The sequence below is a fragment of the Pezoporus flaviventris genome, unplaced genomic scaffold, assembly GCF_033815535.1.
Source record: "Pezoporus flaviventris isolate CSIRO_AGI_PZ_B2104156 unplaced genomic scaffold, CSIRO_AGI_Pfla_v1 ptg000057l, whole genome shotgun sequence".
In the NCBI taxonomy this organism is placed as follows: Eukaryota; Metazoa; Chordata; class Aves; order Psittaciformes; family Psittacidae; genus Pezoporus; species Pezoporus flaviventris.
The window spans coordinates 6,421,930-6,435,489 of record NW_026892605.1 but is presented as its reverse complement, the minus strand read 5'-3'; the positions used below and the strand labels follow the sequence as shown (position 1 = coordinate 6,435,489).

Sequence of the window (13,560 nt, the reverse complement as noted above, 5' to 3'; positions counted from 1 at the left end):
TTAAACACAGCTAATTCCCTTGCTAATCAGAAAATGCCTCATTCTGTGTAACAATTAACTTTTGGATTGCACAAAGTTGTAGGTAATACAAGTTCCTGGAAACGAGAAGGATATAAGCGGTTTTGAAAATTTACAGCTGTTATGAATGTTTTATAGCTTATTTGACCTTATATTTGCTCCTCTAGTATTCTGTGCTTCATGTATTACCTCTTTGAACTGGTTTGATCTTTCTTTGAAAAACAAAGCAGCATCAACTACTAAGGCAAACTTGAATGTGGAGCAGTATTCTACTCTGAGGCTATGCAAGATCTTCTGAATTAATGACCACAGCAAGCATTATAAGCATCACATATTAAATATATATTCTAAAATGTAAATTCAAAACAGTAAATGACATTGTAATGTGCTGGAAGCAGACCTGAGGCATGGAGTGTGAAGTGATTCATCTGGGGTTCTCAGAAAGAAGTCTTACTTTGTAAATGAAGCTACTTACAAAATGTTTGATAGACACTAGTTAACTTCTCCCTTACAGTATCTTTTGCTTTGAATGTACACAGGAACAAGACACGTGTTACTTGTCAGATGACACTCAAATTCTTTTGAGCCATGTTCACAGTTTGTGACATATGACATGCTTCATGCCCCATCTTTAGTGACTTCAGAGCAACATACACAAGTGCATTAAGGGTCAGATTTGTTAATATAGAATTAAATTAATAAGCACAGGCATTTTTCTCTGGTACTCTTCTAGGATATAAGTGTGGAGCAGGGGTGAATTCCCACTGTAATAACTTTTTAAACTCTTGGCTGACAACAGCCAACTTTATTTTGGGCCTGGAATACTTTAAAATTCCTCATGGAAACAGACACCTCAGTATTGCCTACAGTAAGGAAAATGCCCATTTTAGACACCAAGGAGTTAGAATACATGAGATAAATTTCAACACACAAATCCATAGAAAAATGGGCATTCTTAGCTCTACATTCTTCCAGTTATATAGTGGACTTTAAAAAAAAAAATACCCAAAACTATGAAGTAAATGTAAAATAATCTGTGTTACAAAACAGTGTAACTGCAAAAATTTCTATGTTACGCTAAATTATTCCTAAGTCATTATACTAGCTGCAGAACTGGCAATGCATGACTCTACCAAATGTAGCCCTCTTTCATCACAAAGAATGTATATATTGCTCCCAGTGCACTAGTGCACTTACAATCTAAGACAAGTGTTCATTTCTACTCCTTATTGAAGTCTGTAATGCCTTTCTATGATCATTTAATTAATAACTAGTTAATATAATTAACTAATCCAACCATTGGCATTCCCTAAACTTCCTTTATATGCCCCTAAGTACTTCTGGTACCTGAAAATGATAGTTCTGGCTTTGTGTTGAAAATGATAATGCTGCCAGTGTTAGCTGCGTTCACAGAAGAGGAGGTAAACAGACCATTACTGTAACCTTTCACAGCACTGAGTCCTCAGATTTTGAGTCCAGCTGAACATCTGTTAATTCTGACTATTCATAAGAGAACTCCAGACTAATGCTTAGAGAACACGTCACTTGTGTGACACGTCAGACTCTTACAGGTGGATTAACACATAAGCTGCTGTATTCTGACTGATTTTCTGATCCCAGATTCTGTCCATATATGCTTGCATTTTGCTTGCAGCTTACGTCCCTCATCAGTGATTATACAGTTTGGGTTATTTGCTTCATAAATTCTGAAATAGAGGAATTTAAGCATGAAGAGAATGCTTCATTAAAAAAAAAAAAAGGAAAATTAAATAAAAATGCACTTATGAATGCAAATTATTGAGGGTTTTTTTCAGACAGAACCAGTGAGAGGGGCAAGCTTTCTTGTCCACACTTTCATTAACGCACATTTTAATTACAGAAATTTACTTTTCTTCTTTTCTTTCCACTCCTCACTAATGCAAAGCAAATTACACCATCCCTGAAGCAAACTTACATGACTGACTTCTCCATTTCAGAATCAATTTGAATATGCTCAAACACCTGCAGAAACATTGTTTTGTAAGAAGTGTTTGTGAAAGACAGGTCAGGAATCTGAACTCCACTTTTTAGGCAACTACCGTGCAACAGACTATGTGTGGTTCTTCTGGATTTTCCTGCAAGCATCCCCCAACAGTTGGTCCTCTAAAACTCATCTAGGGACAAGAGGACGCTCTTTCCCTCCCTGTCCATGTTGCACAAGCTGTCAGTAGGGCTGAAAGCTGTATCACATGTGCTGAAGGTTTTTTTTGTGTACTCATTCATTCACTAGAGACATTACCAAACTCTCAACTTTACCGTTTGCAAAAACTAATGCAGAGGTCACTAAAGATCATGACATAAATACCTGAGCGACAAGATTTAGAAAGAGATACAACTACCTCCATGATGAAAATAAACCATTTAAGCTATCCCATCCATGTAGATTTTGATAGAAACTCACAATCTTAGTGTCAAGTATCTGCAAATATATCCTTATATTGGGAATTGTTAATTTTCCCTGCTTTTGGAAGTTATTACTGCACTAATACAGAAGAGCTTTCAGTCCATTACAGATATAAATTAATCACTGGGATTTGTTAGAAATAAGTAACAATAAATAAATAAATAACATTCATCTGAAAAGAATATAAAAGAACATGTTGCTCCACAAGCAGCAAAATGTGTGACATCTAGTTTCATGTGGATTTGGGTCATATCCATACAACCCTCTACAGGCCACAGCAATAGTAATCTCAGTTGTACGTCCCTCTATGGTTTCTTTCTCCTCCCTCCCAGAAAATGCTGCAGCTTGTTCAGAAACAGGAATGAGCCACTCGGCCCCACAAGCCTCACAGGAAATACCAATCTCACACCAAGCTTACCCTGAAGCTTTTTCCTCAAAGGATACCTTCCTCTGAGTTCTGTCACTCAGTAACTGCCGTTTTCCTTGAAGAACTTCAGTTTTATGTCAGCTTTCTACCCCCCAGTCTGAGTTTTCCGAAACTGAACAGTGGGCTGGAAGTGGGCCTGACCCACTCACTGGTGGATGAGGTACACAATGGTTTAAATCTCATTTCCTTAGGAAAGCAGGCTTGAAATTCTGCAGCATGGAAGGAACTGTCTGTGGAAAGCTCTAACAGAGACACAAAATAACACAACTACCTGTAAGAAAATTGTTTATTGTTCAGGCATAGAAATTGTTGCTCCAGCTGTCCTAAAATGACAAACTTTACATTTTCAAAACTGAGTTAATATGTCACATATTAGCATACCTTCTGCCTTGACAAACAATGAATTTTAGTGCAATGAGACTAAATAGAATAAATAATTAGGCTCTCAAGAGTAAAAATTCATAAAAGAAACACGTGTGTTTATATGTTTGTATGTCCTCTATTATCACAGGATCCAAACTCTTTAGAACAGTTCAATATCTCTTTTTCTCCTCAGCTTTAGGAGACATAGCTTCATGTTGGAGAATGTGTGTGTCCACATGAGTGTGTGTGTGTTTGTATACTTGTGCATGTGTAACAATATGGGGAAGAGGCAGATCGGAATAGTTTATTGTGAACAATCATAAGCCTTGCTCCTTATGCTGTGAGAGCAAGTGACAAAGTTTAAGTCCTGTGTCTGCAAAAGTTCTGTTGTGCCTGCCCTGGAACACTCAGTTTGCCAAAGATTTTACAGCTGTAGTAGAATTTAGAGGAATATCATGACACTCAGGTACTTAAATCCTGTTTCACGGAAGGCTTTGATTATCAGAACAGACTTTGAAATCAAAGTCTGCATTCTGTGCATAGCCAGCTGAACTCTAGGGCAAAGTTATCACCATGACCTGTTGCTAAATAGATATGGCTGCTGTGCTTTTACAACTGCTGAAATTTTTATAATGTGGAGATTTGTTCCTGATTTGCAGCAATGAAATACGAAGATCAGCAATGCAAATACCGATGCGGTCAAAAGAAACATATTGTACAGCTAGTTATGGAAAGAACATTTTTGTTATTGGCAAACTGAAGAGTCAAAGGGAATCCCAGTGGTTTGCTGTCTGACACAGGTGCTCTGTTGTGAACCACTCCTCTTTTCCTAAAGGCAAAATTCCAGTCCCACTTCACCTTACTGTCATCCAGATGCTAAATCAGTGTCAGACAAGTGCTAGTTTCAGCAGGCTGTTCAGGATTCACTGTAATCTAGATGCTAGTTCAGCTTCATCTGGACACTCATCTTGACAGGGCATAGAGAAATTGTGAAGATGCTGTTAGTCTCCCAACTTCACACATACGTTCAGATGGGAGAACTACATTGTAATTTGACTCTTCAGGTGTGATACAGCTTTTAAGAATGAGAAATTGTTACCTTAATTAATAGGCCTTCAGATATTTCAGAACATTGTTTGAGCTCTGAGGATGACATATAATATTTGGTAACCAACAGCATACAAGACAGCAGAGAATGGCAGCAGAATTATTACAGACATGTTTTCTTTATGTTCTGACAGAATGAATAGATAACACAGCATAAATGGTGCGTGCATCTGTACTGTGCACAGGCTTATGAATGATCTGGAAAGTCTTAATTCACAGGTGGCATTAGAGAGAATTAATTTTCGTAATTCCTCATGAGAATGGTTAGGCAGTAATTTGCGCAATCCCTTTTACAGAGTGAGCAGGTCTTTGGCACTGTTTGGATTATTGCACACATGAGGATGTATAACATTCATGTATTTCAAGGAATGACGCTGTTTAGGGATAGCTACCGCTAAGGAAGAAGTCATCTCAGGTAGTCTCACATGTTTAAGAAAAAATTTTATGCAGATATCCAGCTATACTGTGCATGCATTTATTTGTGAGTATCAAAAGGACAATTAACAGTGCAACTGCTTTTCAGTGCAACTGAAAAGGTGTTCATGAGCACATGCAGATACACTTTTATAGTTTTTAAAGCTCATACACCCCCAAGACCTGGCTTGCAGTTCTTTGTGGTGAATTCTGTTGGTGTTTACTGCTGTAAAGGCAGACCGTGGTTCTCTGCCCTGTAAGAAAATCCTACAACTCCAGATATTTTCAAAACAAAGTGACAAAAATCCCTAGTTTCTATAGACCTGGTTTCTGTAGACCTTGTCCATGCTAAACTGCCACTCGCAGTTCTGCTTCATGTACTACAGGCAGGATGCTGAACACTGCCCACTCAGTTTTTAATAAATGTCTGCAGAGAAGCCCAGTTTAAAGGACTTAAACTGTATCTCTTAAAGATGAAAATTTCTTCACATGCATTATTAGTTTATGGTTATGTGGTTTTATCCATCAACATGATGAATAAATCTTTTATTCTCTATGTAATTCCTTAGTTTAATAATGCATCTAAATATATTTAATTCTAAAATCTGAAGCCTTTGTAACACTTCTTCAGTACTGGAAACCATTCTGTCATTCTCATCTCAGTGCAAAGCCAGATGATTAGAATCCCTAAAAGTGCATCTGAAGTTCTTTCTCAGTGTATTAAACTTAAGCTGTCCCTAAAATTAATCTCCAATTGAAAGTCATAAGCAAAATGCATTTGTTTTCGTTCCTCCAGGACCTGATTCCGTCCTCAATGAGTCAGTTTAGACATTTTGGGAAGATGAGTTCTCAACTACGCAGTTGTGAATTCTGGTAGGTGTCATGAGCAGGCTACTGACTGCCTGTGGTTCCATCTAGTATGATCTGAAAAAGAGTTTTAAACAATATTGCTTATTTGAGCCTACTCATGTTGAAACAATCTGGAATTTCATAATACTGAAGCAGAAGGTTAAAGTTTGGATATGATCAATTCCTGGTTTAGGTAAATATCTAACTAGATAACACGGGATTATTCACAAATATTTGAGCATGCAAATAGTGAATGAAGCCTGTGACCCCCCATGTCAATAAAGACAGGCACAGAAAGACTAAGGATTCAGATGTCTAGGTCAGACAATGTGTCTGGGATGCAAACAGTCTCACTTCATAAGGGGAACACTGTCTGAACACAGTGTGTTCAGATGCTCAGTACACTGTGAGAAATACTACCTCTCTTCAAACAACTCATTGGTCATGATAAATTATGCAGGGGTGGCTTGTAATCTCTACAATTTGACTCATCTGCAGAAAGTAGATATAGCTGACTAATGCCTGATACAAAACAGACTAACACTGTATCTGTTTAAAAATTGCTGCTACCATCTGGCCACCACTAAATACTTACTAGTGGTTTTAAACCTCTAGCAGGTGAAATGAAAGACCTTGCAGTTGTCAGAATATTAGATTTGATTTCCCCCTCTTTTCTGATATGGCAGCCTTTAAAGCCAGTCAGAGAGTTCTTTTCTTCTCTGCTTTAGAAGTTACTGGTATCTGCTGGAAAGCATACAGAAACTTGGACTCCAACAAATAACTAAATTCTTAAGTTTTCCTCAGTTTTAATCCCTGTCAGGTATATGTTAGAATTATGAAGTGGAATCCTTAATGGTTGAGAAGAATTTAATTAACAACAAACATCAAACAAAAATAGCAGCTTTTCAGGAATTCCTGTGGTGTTGCTGAACAGTAGTTCCTTTAAGAACTTTAAAAGTTTTTTACTTAAAAAAAGCTCTTGTAACATTTTAAATCTTGGTATACACCCACAGATGAGATCCCTAATGAGGACAACACAGGAGGTACACCTATAGTGGACTAGAAGAGGTCTCTACAATGAAACAAGAGTTGCACTTCTGTGATATACCGTCTGGTTCTCAACACCTGTAGTCTCCAAAATGCATGCAATTCTTGGTAGCCCCATACAGGACACACTATGTTTTGGCACAGTTTGGTTTTCTGGCTAGGTCTATGGCTAGAGAGACACCTCTTGGGACTTAAATTCTAGACCGCAGCGTCTTTGAATTCACCCTAATAGCTTCTGAAAGAAAATTCCATGTCAGGAAACAGAGGACGTCACAATCAAAAGAGAAGACCTCAATCAGGATGAAGTTAGGAGAGGATTTAAGAGAGTCACTGATGAGATGCAGCATAAGGAATAATGCATAAAACATTTCTTTGCCTGGTGACACTGTCACCCTTGCCCCTCACACATACTTTTCCAGCTTGTTTCCCCTCAGGGATACAAATGAACAAATTCCTGCAAAATCAGGAAAGGGAACCATACTACTTACAGGCCCATGCTATTCTACAATGACTTCCCTGTGAAAGAAATGCCTTGTGTCTCTCAAGGAGTAACAGTTCTTTCTAAATGCTACAGGGTTACTTTCTACTATTTCTGATCACCATGGTGGACTTATCTCTAAATGTCAATAAAATGCATTCCTTAGGAGCATGGACAGAATCTCCTTATGGCTATGAACAAAACATGGAAGATTTCTCAGAAGTATCAGAAGCAAGGAGTAACATTTTCAGAGACATCTTAGTGAATTATGGGTCTAAGTAGTGACTTCTGATCAGCTGCTACCAATGGCAAGCTTAGGCATTAGGGCTCTAGATGCATGTTCTGTCAGGATGATTTTTTGAGGCTGGCATAGGTACTTTATTTGTGCTGCCAGTGGAAAAGAGATGGGCACCCTACACAGTGTCTGTGTTAAAGAACTTCATATCCAATAACTGTTAGGTGGAAGTTACGTTTATTAGCAGTGCAACTCACTATTCCCATGTACTGAATTTGTAACTGGCTGTAGTCAAGGTGCTTAAAAAACAGGAGTCAGAACTTGCGTCTGCACAGATACCTGATACAGGTCTGCCAACATACAGGAAAGCCCAAATCAATGGTTCAGATCTATTAGCAAAGGAGGAGGAGGTAGTGGCAGTAGTGTGACATGTTAGTCATTGCAGAACATGCCCAGACCCAGACCCATAGGATGCTAGGTCCTCTTCATCCACAGGGGTCGGGTATACCTCATTGCCTACCAGAAGACCATGCTTCTTAACTTGGCTATTCTATAAGCCTGGCTAAGTGTAATTCTTTGTTGTGTATGTTGAAGCAGATCTACCATACAGCAAAGAATGTAAAGTCTGCAAGTGCAAGGAAAGAAAAATGAAAGGGGAGAGTCATGCAGCTGAGACCAGTGGCATTCTCCTCAGAAAGGAGCACTCTTGGTCCCATCATTGATATGCTATCATATCAGCATTTTTCATTGTTTTTTTTTGTTAAAGTATTTAGTGAGAAAAATTTTCATATGCATAATAAAGAATTCTGCTGATCTGTCTTCAGCTAGATACTACAAAGATAACTGCAGGCAAATATATTACAATACTTAGAGAAGTGAATTAGCAATGAAAAGATGAAAAAGAGATTTGACTTTGCTCAGCCTAGAAGTTTGTTGTCAAGTCTAGATTAATCTCCTTAGCTCACTTTGTAGTCAGTGGGAAAAGATAAATATGTCCTCCTACTAAGAAGGAGAAAAATAACTGTTACATCTGAACCCAGGACAACTTCACAGAGAGTTATGCATCCCACCCACTCTCAAAATCTCTTTGAAGATGAACTGTTCTGTTTCTCTCCACTCAGACTTACAGAGCCATTTGTGGGTGAAAATACCCAAGCTGTAACTGGTGAAATATGATCTGATAAAAACACCAGGTACAGCAACTTATTCTCTATGAACTTCGTGAAATTAATAATCTACTTCAAAGTAAAGTAATTCAATTAAAAATTTAAGGTAATAAATATCTATAGTGAATTTGTAAAATGGCAGAAGTATCTCTACTACCTTGTATACTGTCTGTATATGGGACTAACATCCTGTGGATGCTATAGTGAAGAAATCCATGTAAAAAATCTTACAGAAATGTCTTGCAAACATATAGGATCTCTTTAATGTTTGTAATGCTTCACTTATTATGTATACCATATTTGCTTTTTTCTTCAGGCTCTAGCACTAAAGATAATTCTTACCTAATTTTTCATGTCTCTTACACTGCCATGAAATGCGTAGCATAATCTAGGGAACTCAATTTGGGAGGCCCGATCTACTAGAGGCTGGTGGAGCTGCTGAGCGGTTTTGGCAGGAGGCTTGCCAGGCTGGTCAAGAAAGCTTTAAACTAGATGTACTGGGGGAGGGGGTCATCATTCCATCCCAACACACCCAGTCAGTTGCCAGCACCTGTAATAAATGCTCGGAGCGATGCAGAGATATTTCAGCCGCTCCAGACAATGAGCAGGCTTCATTTGGAGCTCAGCTCAGATGCCTCTATACAAACATCCATAGCATGGGGAACAAACGACAAATTAGAGATGTGTGCACATCTATGGGGATATGATACAACAGGTATCACAGAAACAGAGTGGGATGGCTCCTATGAGTGGAGCGTCCAGCTGGAGACCAGTAATGAGTGGTGTCCCTCAGGGACTGGTGTTGGGATCGGCATTGTTCAACATCTTTGTTAGTGACATGGACAGTGGGATTGAGTGCACCCTCAGCAAATTTGACAAATGACACCAAGCTGTGTGGTTCAGTTGATACGCTGGAGGGAAGGAATGCCATCCAGAGGGACCTTGACACTCTTGTGAGGTGGGCTGATGCCAACCTTATGAAGTTTAACCATGACAAGTGCAAGGTCCTACACCTGGGTTGGAGCAATCCCAAACACAGCTACAGGTTGGGCAGAGAACAGGTTCAGAGCAGCCCTGCGGAGAAGCACTTGGGGGTGTTGGTCAATGAGAAAATGAACATGAGCCAGCTTCAGTGTGAGCTCGCAGCCCAGAAAGCCAACTGTATCCTGGGCTGCATCAAAAGGAGCGTGACCAGCAGGTCAAAGGAGGTGATCCTGCCCCTCTACTCTGCTCTTGTGAGACCTCACTTGGAGTACTGTGTGCAGTTCTGGTGTCCTCAACATAAAAAGGACATGGAACTGTTGGAACAAGTCCAGAGGAGGCCACGAGGATGATCAGGGGACTGGAGCACCTCCCATATGAAGACAGGCTGAGGAAGTGGGGGCTGTTCAGCCTAGACAACAGAAGGCTGAGTGGAGACTCCATAGCAACATTACAGTATCTGAAGGGGGCCTACAAGAATGCTGGGGAGGGACTCTTCACTAGGGACTGTAGTGATAGGACAAGGGTAATGGGTTCAAACTTAAGCAGAGGAAGTTTAGACTGCATATAAGGAAGAAGTTCTTTACTGTGAGGGTGGTGAGGCACTGGAATGCGTTGCCCAGGGAGGTTGTGAATGCTCCATCCCTGGCGGTGTTCAAGGCCAGGCTGGACAGAGCCTTGGGTGGCACGGTTTAGTGTGAGGTGTCCCTGCCCCTGGCAGGGGCGTTGGAACTAGATGATCTTAAGGTCCTTTTCAATCCTAGCTATTCTATGATTCTATGATTCTATAATGGAAGGTTACAGGCTCTTCAGAAAAGACAGGCCTGGCAGACAGCTAGGGCCAGTTGCTATTTATGTTAGGGATAGGCTGGAGAGTATGAACTCCGTCTGAGGACAGGTGATCAGTTAACAGAGAGTCTGTGGGTCAGACTTAAAGGGAGAACAGCGATGGGAGACATTACTGTGGGGATCTGTTACAGACCACCTGATCAAAAGGACTCTCTGGATGAAGCGCTCTATAGACAGATAGGAGCAGCCTCATGCTTGCAGGCCCTTGGTCCTCACTGGGGACTTCAATCAACCTAATATCCGTTGGAGGGATGCTGCGGCCCAGCACAAGCAATCCAGAAAGTTCCTTGATTGTGTAGAAGACAAATTCCTTCTGCAAGTAATAGAGGAGCTGACAAGGAGAGGTGCCATGCTTGACCTCATGCTAACAGGGAAGAGCTCGTTGGAAATGTGATGCTCCAGGGCAGCCTTGGTTGTAGCAATTATGAGATGGTCGAATTTGAGATCCTCAGGACAGTGAGAAGAGTGTGCTGCAAGCTCACTGCCCTGGACTTCAAAAGAGCAGACTTTGGCCTCTTCAGAAACCTACTTAGTAAGGTTCCATGGGATATAGCCCTAGAGGGCACGGGGGGCTCAAAACTGTTGGTTGATATTCAAGGATAACCTACTAGAAGCTCAGGAGTGTTGCATCCCGACTAGAAGGAAGTGCAGCAGGAAGGCCATGAGACCTCCTTGGATGGATAAGGAGTTGCTGAGGAAACTTTGAGGGAAAAAAAGAGGCTTATAAAAGATGGAACCAAGGACAGGCGGCCTGGGAAGAATACAGGGATGTTGTCCGGGAAGCTAGGAACCAGGTTAGGAAGGCTAAGGCCCAGTTAGAATTAAACTTGGCTAGGGATGTGAAACATAACAGGAAAGGATTCTATAGGTACATTGCAAATAAAAGACAGACTAGGGACAACGTGGGCCCACTCCAGCAGCTATCCAGCCAGCAGGAGAACTGGCTACCCTGGGTTTGGAGAAGGCTGAGGTTCTCAATGAATTCTTTGCCTCATTCTTGACTGGCAAATGCTCTGACCACACCATCCAAGTCTTGGAAGGCAGACACAGGGAATGTGAGACTGAAGATCTTGGGGCCACTGTAGGAGAGGATCTGCTTCGAGACCATCTTAAGAACCTGAATGTGCACAAGTTCATGGGACCTGACAAAATCCATCTGTGGATCCTGAAGGAGCTGGCAAATGAAGTTGCTAAGCTACTGTCCATCATATTTGAAAAATCATGGCAGCCAGGTGAAGTTCCTGACAACTGGAAAAAGGGAAATATAATCCCCATTTTCAAGAAGGGGAAAACGGATGACCCAGGGAACTACAGACCAGTCAGTCTCACCTCTGTGCCTGGCAAAATCTTGGAGCAGATTCTCCTGGAAGGCATGCTAAGGCACATGAAAAACAACAAGGTGCTTGGTGACAGCCAGCATGGCTTCACTAAGGGGAAATCCTGCCTGACCAATTTGGTGGCCTTCTATGATGGGGCTACAGAACTGATGGACAGGGGCAGAGCAGTTGATGTCATCTACCTGGACTTGTGCAAAGCATTCGACACTGTCCCACACGATATCCTTGTCTCTAAACTGGAAAGACATCAATTTGATAGGTGGACCACTCTGTGGATAAAGAACTGGCTGGATGGCTGAACAAAAAGAGCTGTGGTCAATGGCTCAATGTCCAGCTGGAGACCAGTAACGAGTGGTGTCCCTCAGGGATCGGGGTTGGGACCAGTGTTGTTCAACATCTTTGTTGGTGACATGGACAATGGGATTGAGTGCGCCCTCAGCAAGTTTGCCAATGACACCAAGCTGTGTGGTTCGGTTGACACGCTGGAGGGAAGGAATGCCATCCAGAGGGACCTTGACACGCTTGTGAGGTGGGCTGATGCCAACCTTATGAAGTTTAACCATGGCAAGTGCAAGGTCCTACACCTGGGTCAGAGCAATCCCAGAACAGCTACAGGTTGGGCAGAGAAGAGGTTCAGAGCAGCCCTGCAGAGACAGAGACCCCAATTGGAGTATTGTGTATAGTTCTGGTATCCTCAACATAAAAAGGACATGGAACTGTTGGAACAAGTCCAGAGGAGGCCACGAGGATGATCAGGGGACTGGAGCACCTCCCGTATGAAGACAGGCTGAGAAAGTCAGGGCTGTTTATCCTGGAGAAGAGAAGGCTGCGTGGAGACCTCATAGCAGCCTTCCAGTATCTGAAGGGGGCCTATAGGGATGCTGGGGATGGACTCTTCATTAGGGACTGTAGTGACAGGACAAGGGGTAATGGGTTCAAACTTAAACAGGGGAAGTTTAGATTGGATATAAGGAGGAAATTCTTTCCTGTTAGGGTGGTGAGGCACTGGAATGGGCTGCTCAGGGAGGCTGTGAATGCTCCATCCCTGGCGGTGTTCAAGGCCAGGCTGGACAGAGCCTTGGGTGATATGGTTTAGTGGGAGATGACCCTGCCTATGGCAGGGGGTTGGAACTAGATGATCCTAAAGACCTTTCCAACCCTAACTAGTCTATGATTCTATGATTCTATGATTGTGTTAGTTCAGTTTAACAAGAAAAAAATTGCTGATATTAACAAAGGAAAGATCGCTTTGTTTGTTTTTTTTTTTCTTTTTTAAGACAAAACAGAATGGAATGAAAGGAAATGCAGACATACTACCTCGTATTTCTTGTTATGAAAACAAGTGTAAGTCACTGAGAATTTACACTTCTTAGCATCTATGTAGTGTTAAGGAGAGGTAATCTCTGAATCTGAGTTACATTGATAAAAAGAGGATGACTTCCTCACACACATCCTTCAATGAAAATGGAAGCATGAAAATGAAACAGTATTTGATTTCTTGCATCCAAGTGGATGTTTCCGTGTTGGTATTTAAAATTGACCTCAACCTGTTCAAAACCTGTGTAAATAAACCTTGAGTTTATTTTCCTTCCTGTTTTGGAAATTGGAGTTCCAGGGAGAAGCATGTGTAAGATGTTAATGTCTGTGGGTGAGAGCTGGGTACGAGTAACTGAAATGTATGTAAAATTACAACCTTGTGGCTCTGAGAATAACCAACAAGATTAAGATAAGCAGGAAATGTTAGAAGTCATTGAAAACACACTTGAAAGGGATTGTTACAACTGCTGTCAGTAATGGACATAAATGAAGGACAGATGCTCAAACTAAAAGGTCAAGATCAAACAGC

The 13,560-nt window shown here is 41.2% G+C and overlaps 1 protein-coding gene across 4 annotated transcripts in view; it reads right to left on the bottom strand.

Annotated features, from left to right (window-relative positions):
* Positions 1-1,041: 1,041 nt before the first annotated feature.
* Positions 1,042-13,560, bottom strand: part of RANBP3L (RAN binding protein 3 like) — a 35,555-nt gene continuing 23,036 nt past the window's right edge. For 2 of the 4 annotated variants that reach the window (XM_061469481.1, XM_061469482.1), the window contains one exon: positions 1,810-3,130. In XM_061469481.1, coding sequence (XP_061325465.1) covers positions 2,961-3,130 — 170 coding nt within the window. In that variant the 3' untranslated portion in view covers positions 1,810-2,960. Of the gene's footprint in view, positions 1,725-1,809; positions 3,131-3,949; positions 5,697-13,560 lie in introns of those variants that run through there. The other 2 variants (XR_009746243.1, XM_061469483.1) reach the window with 2 other exon arrangements.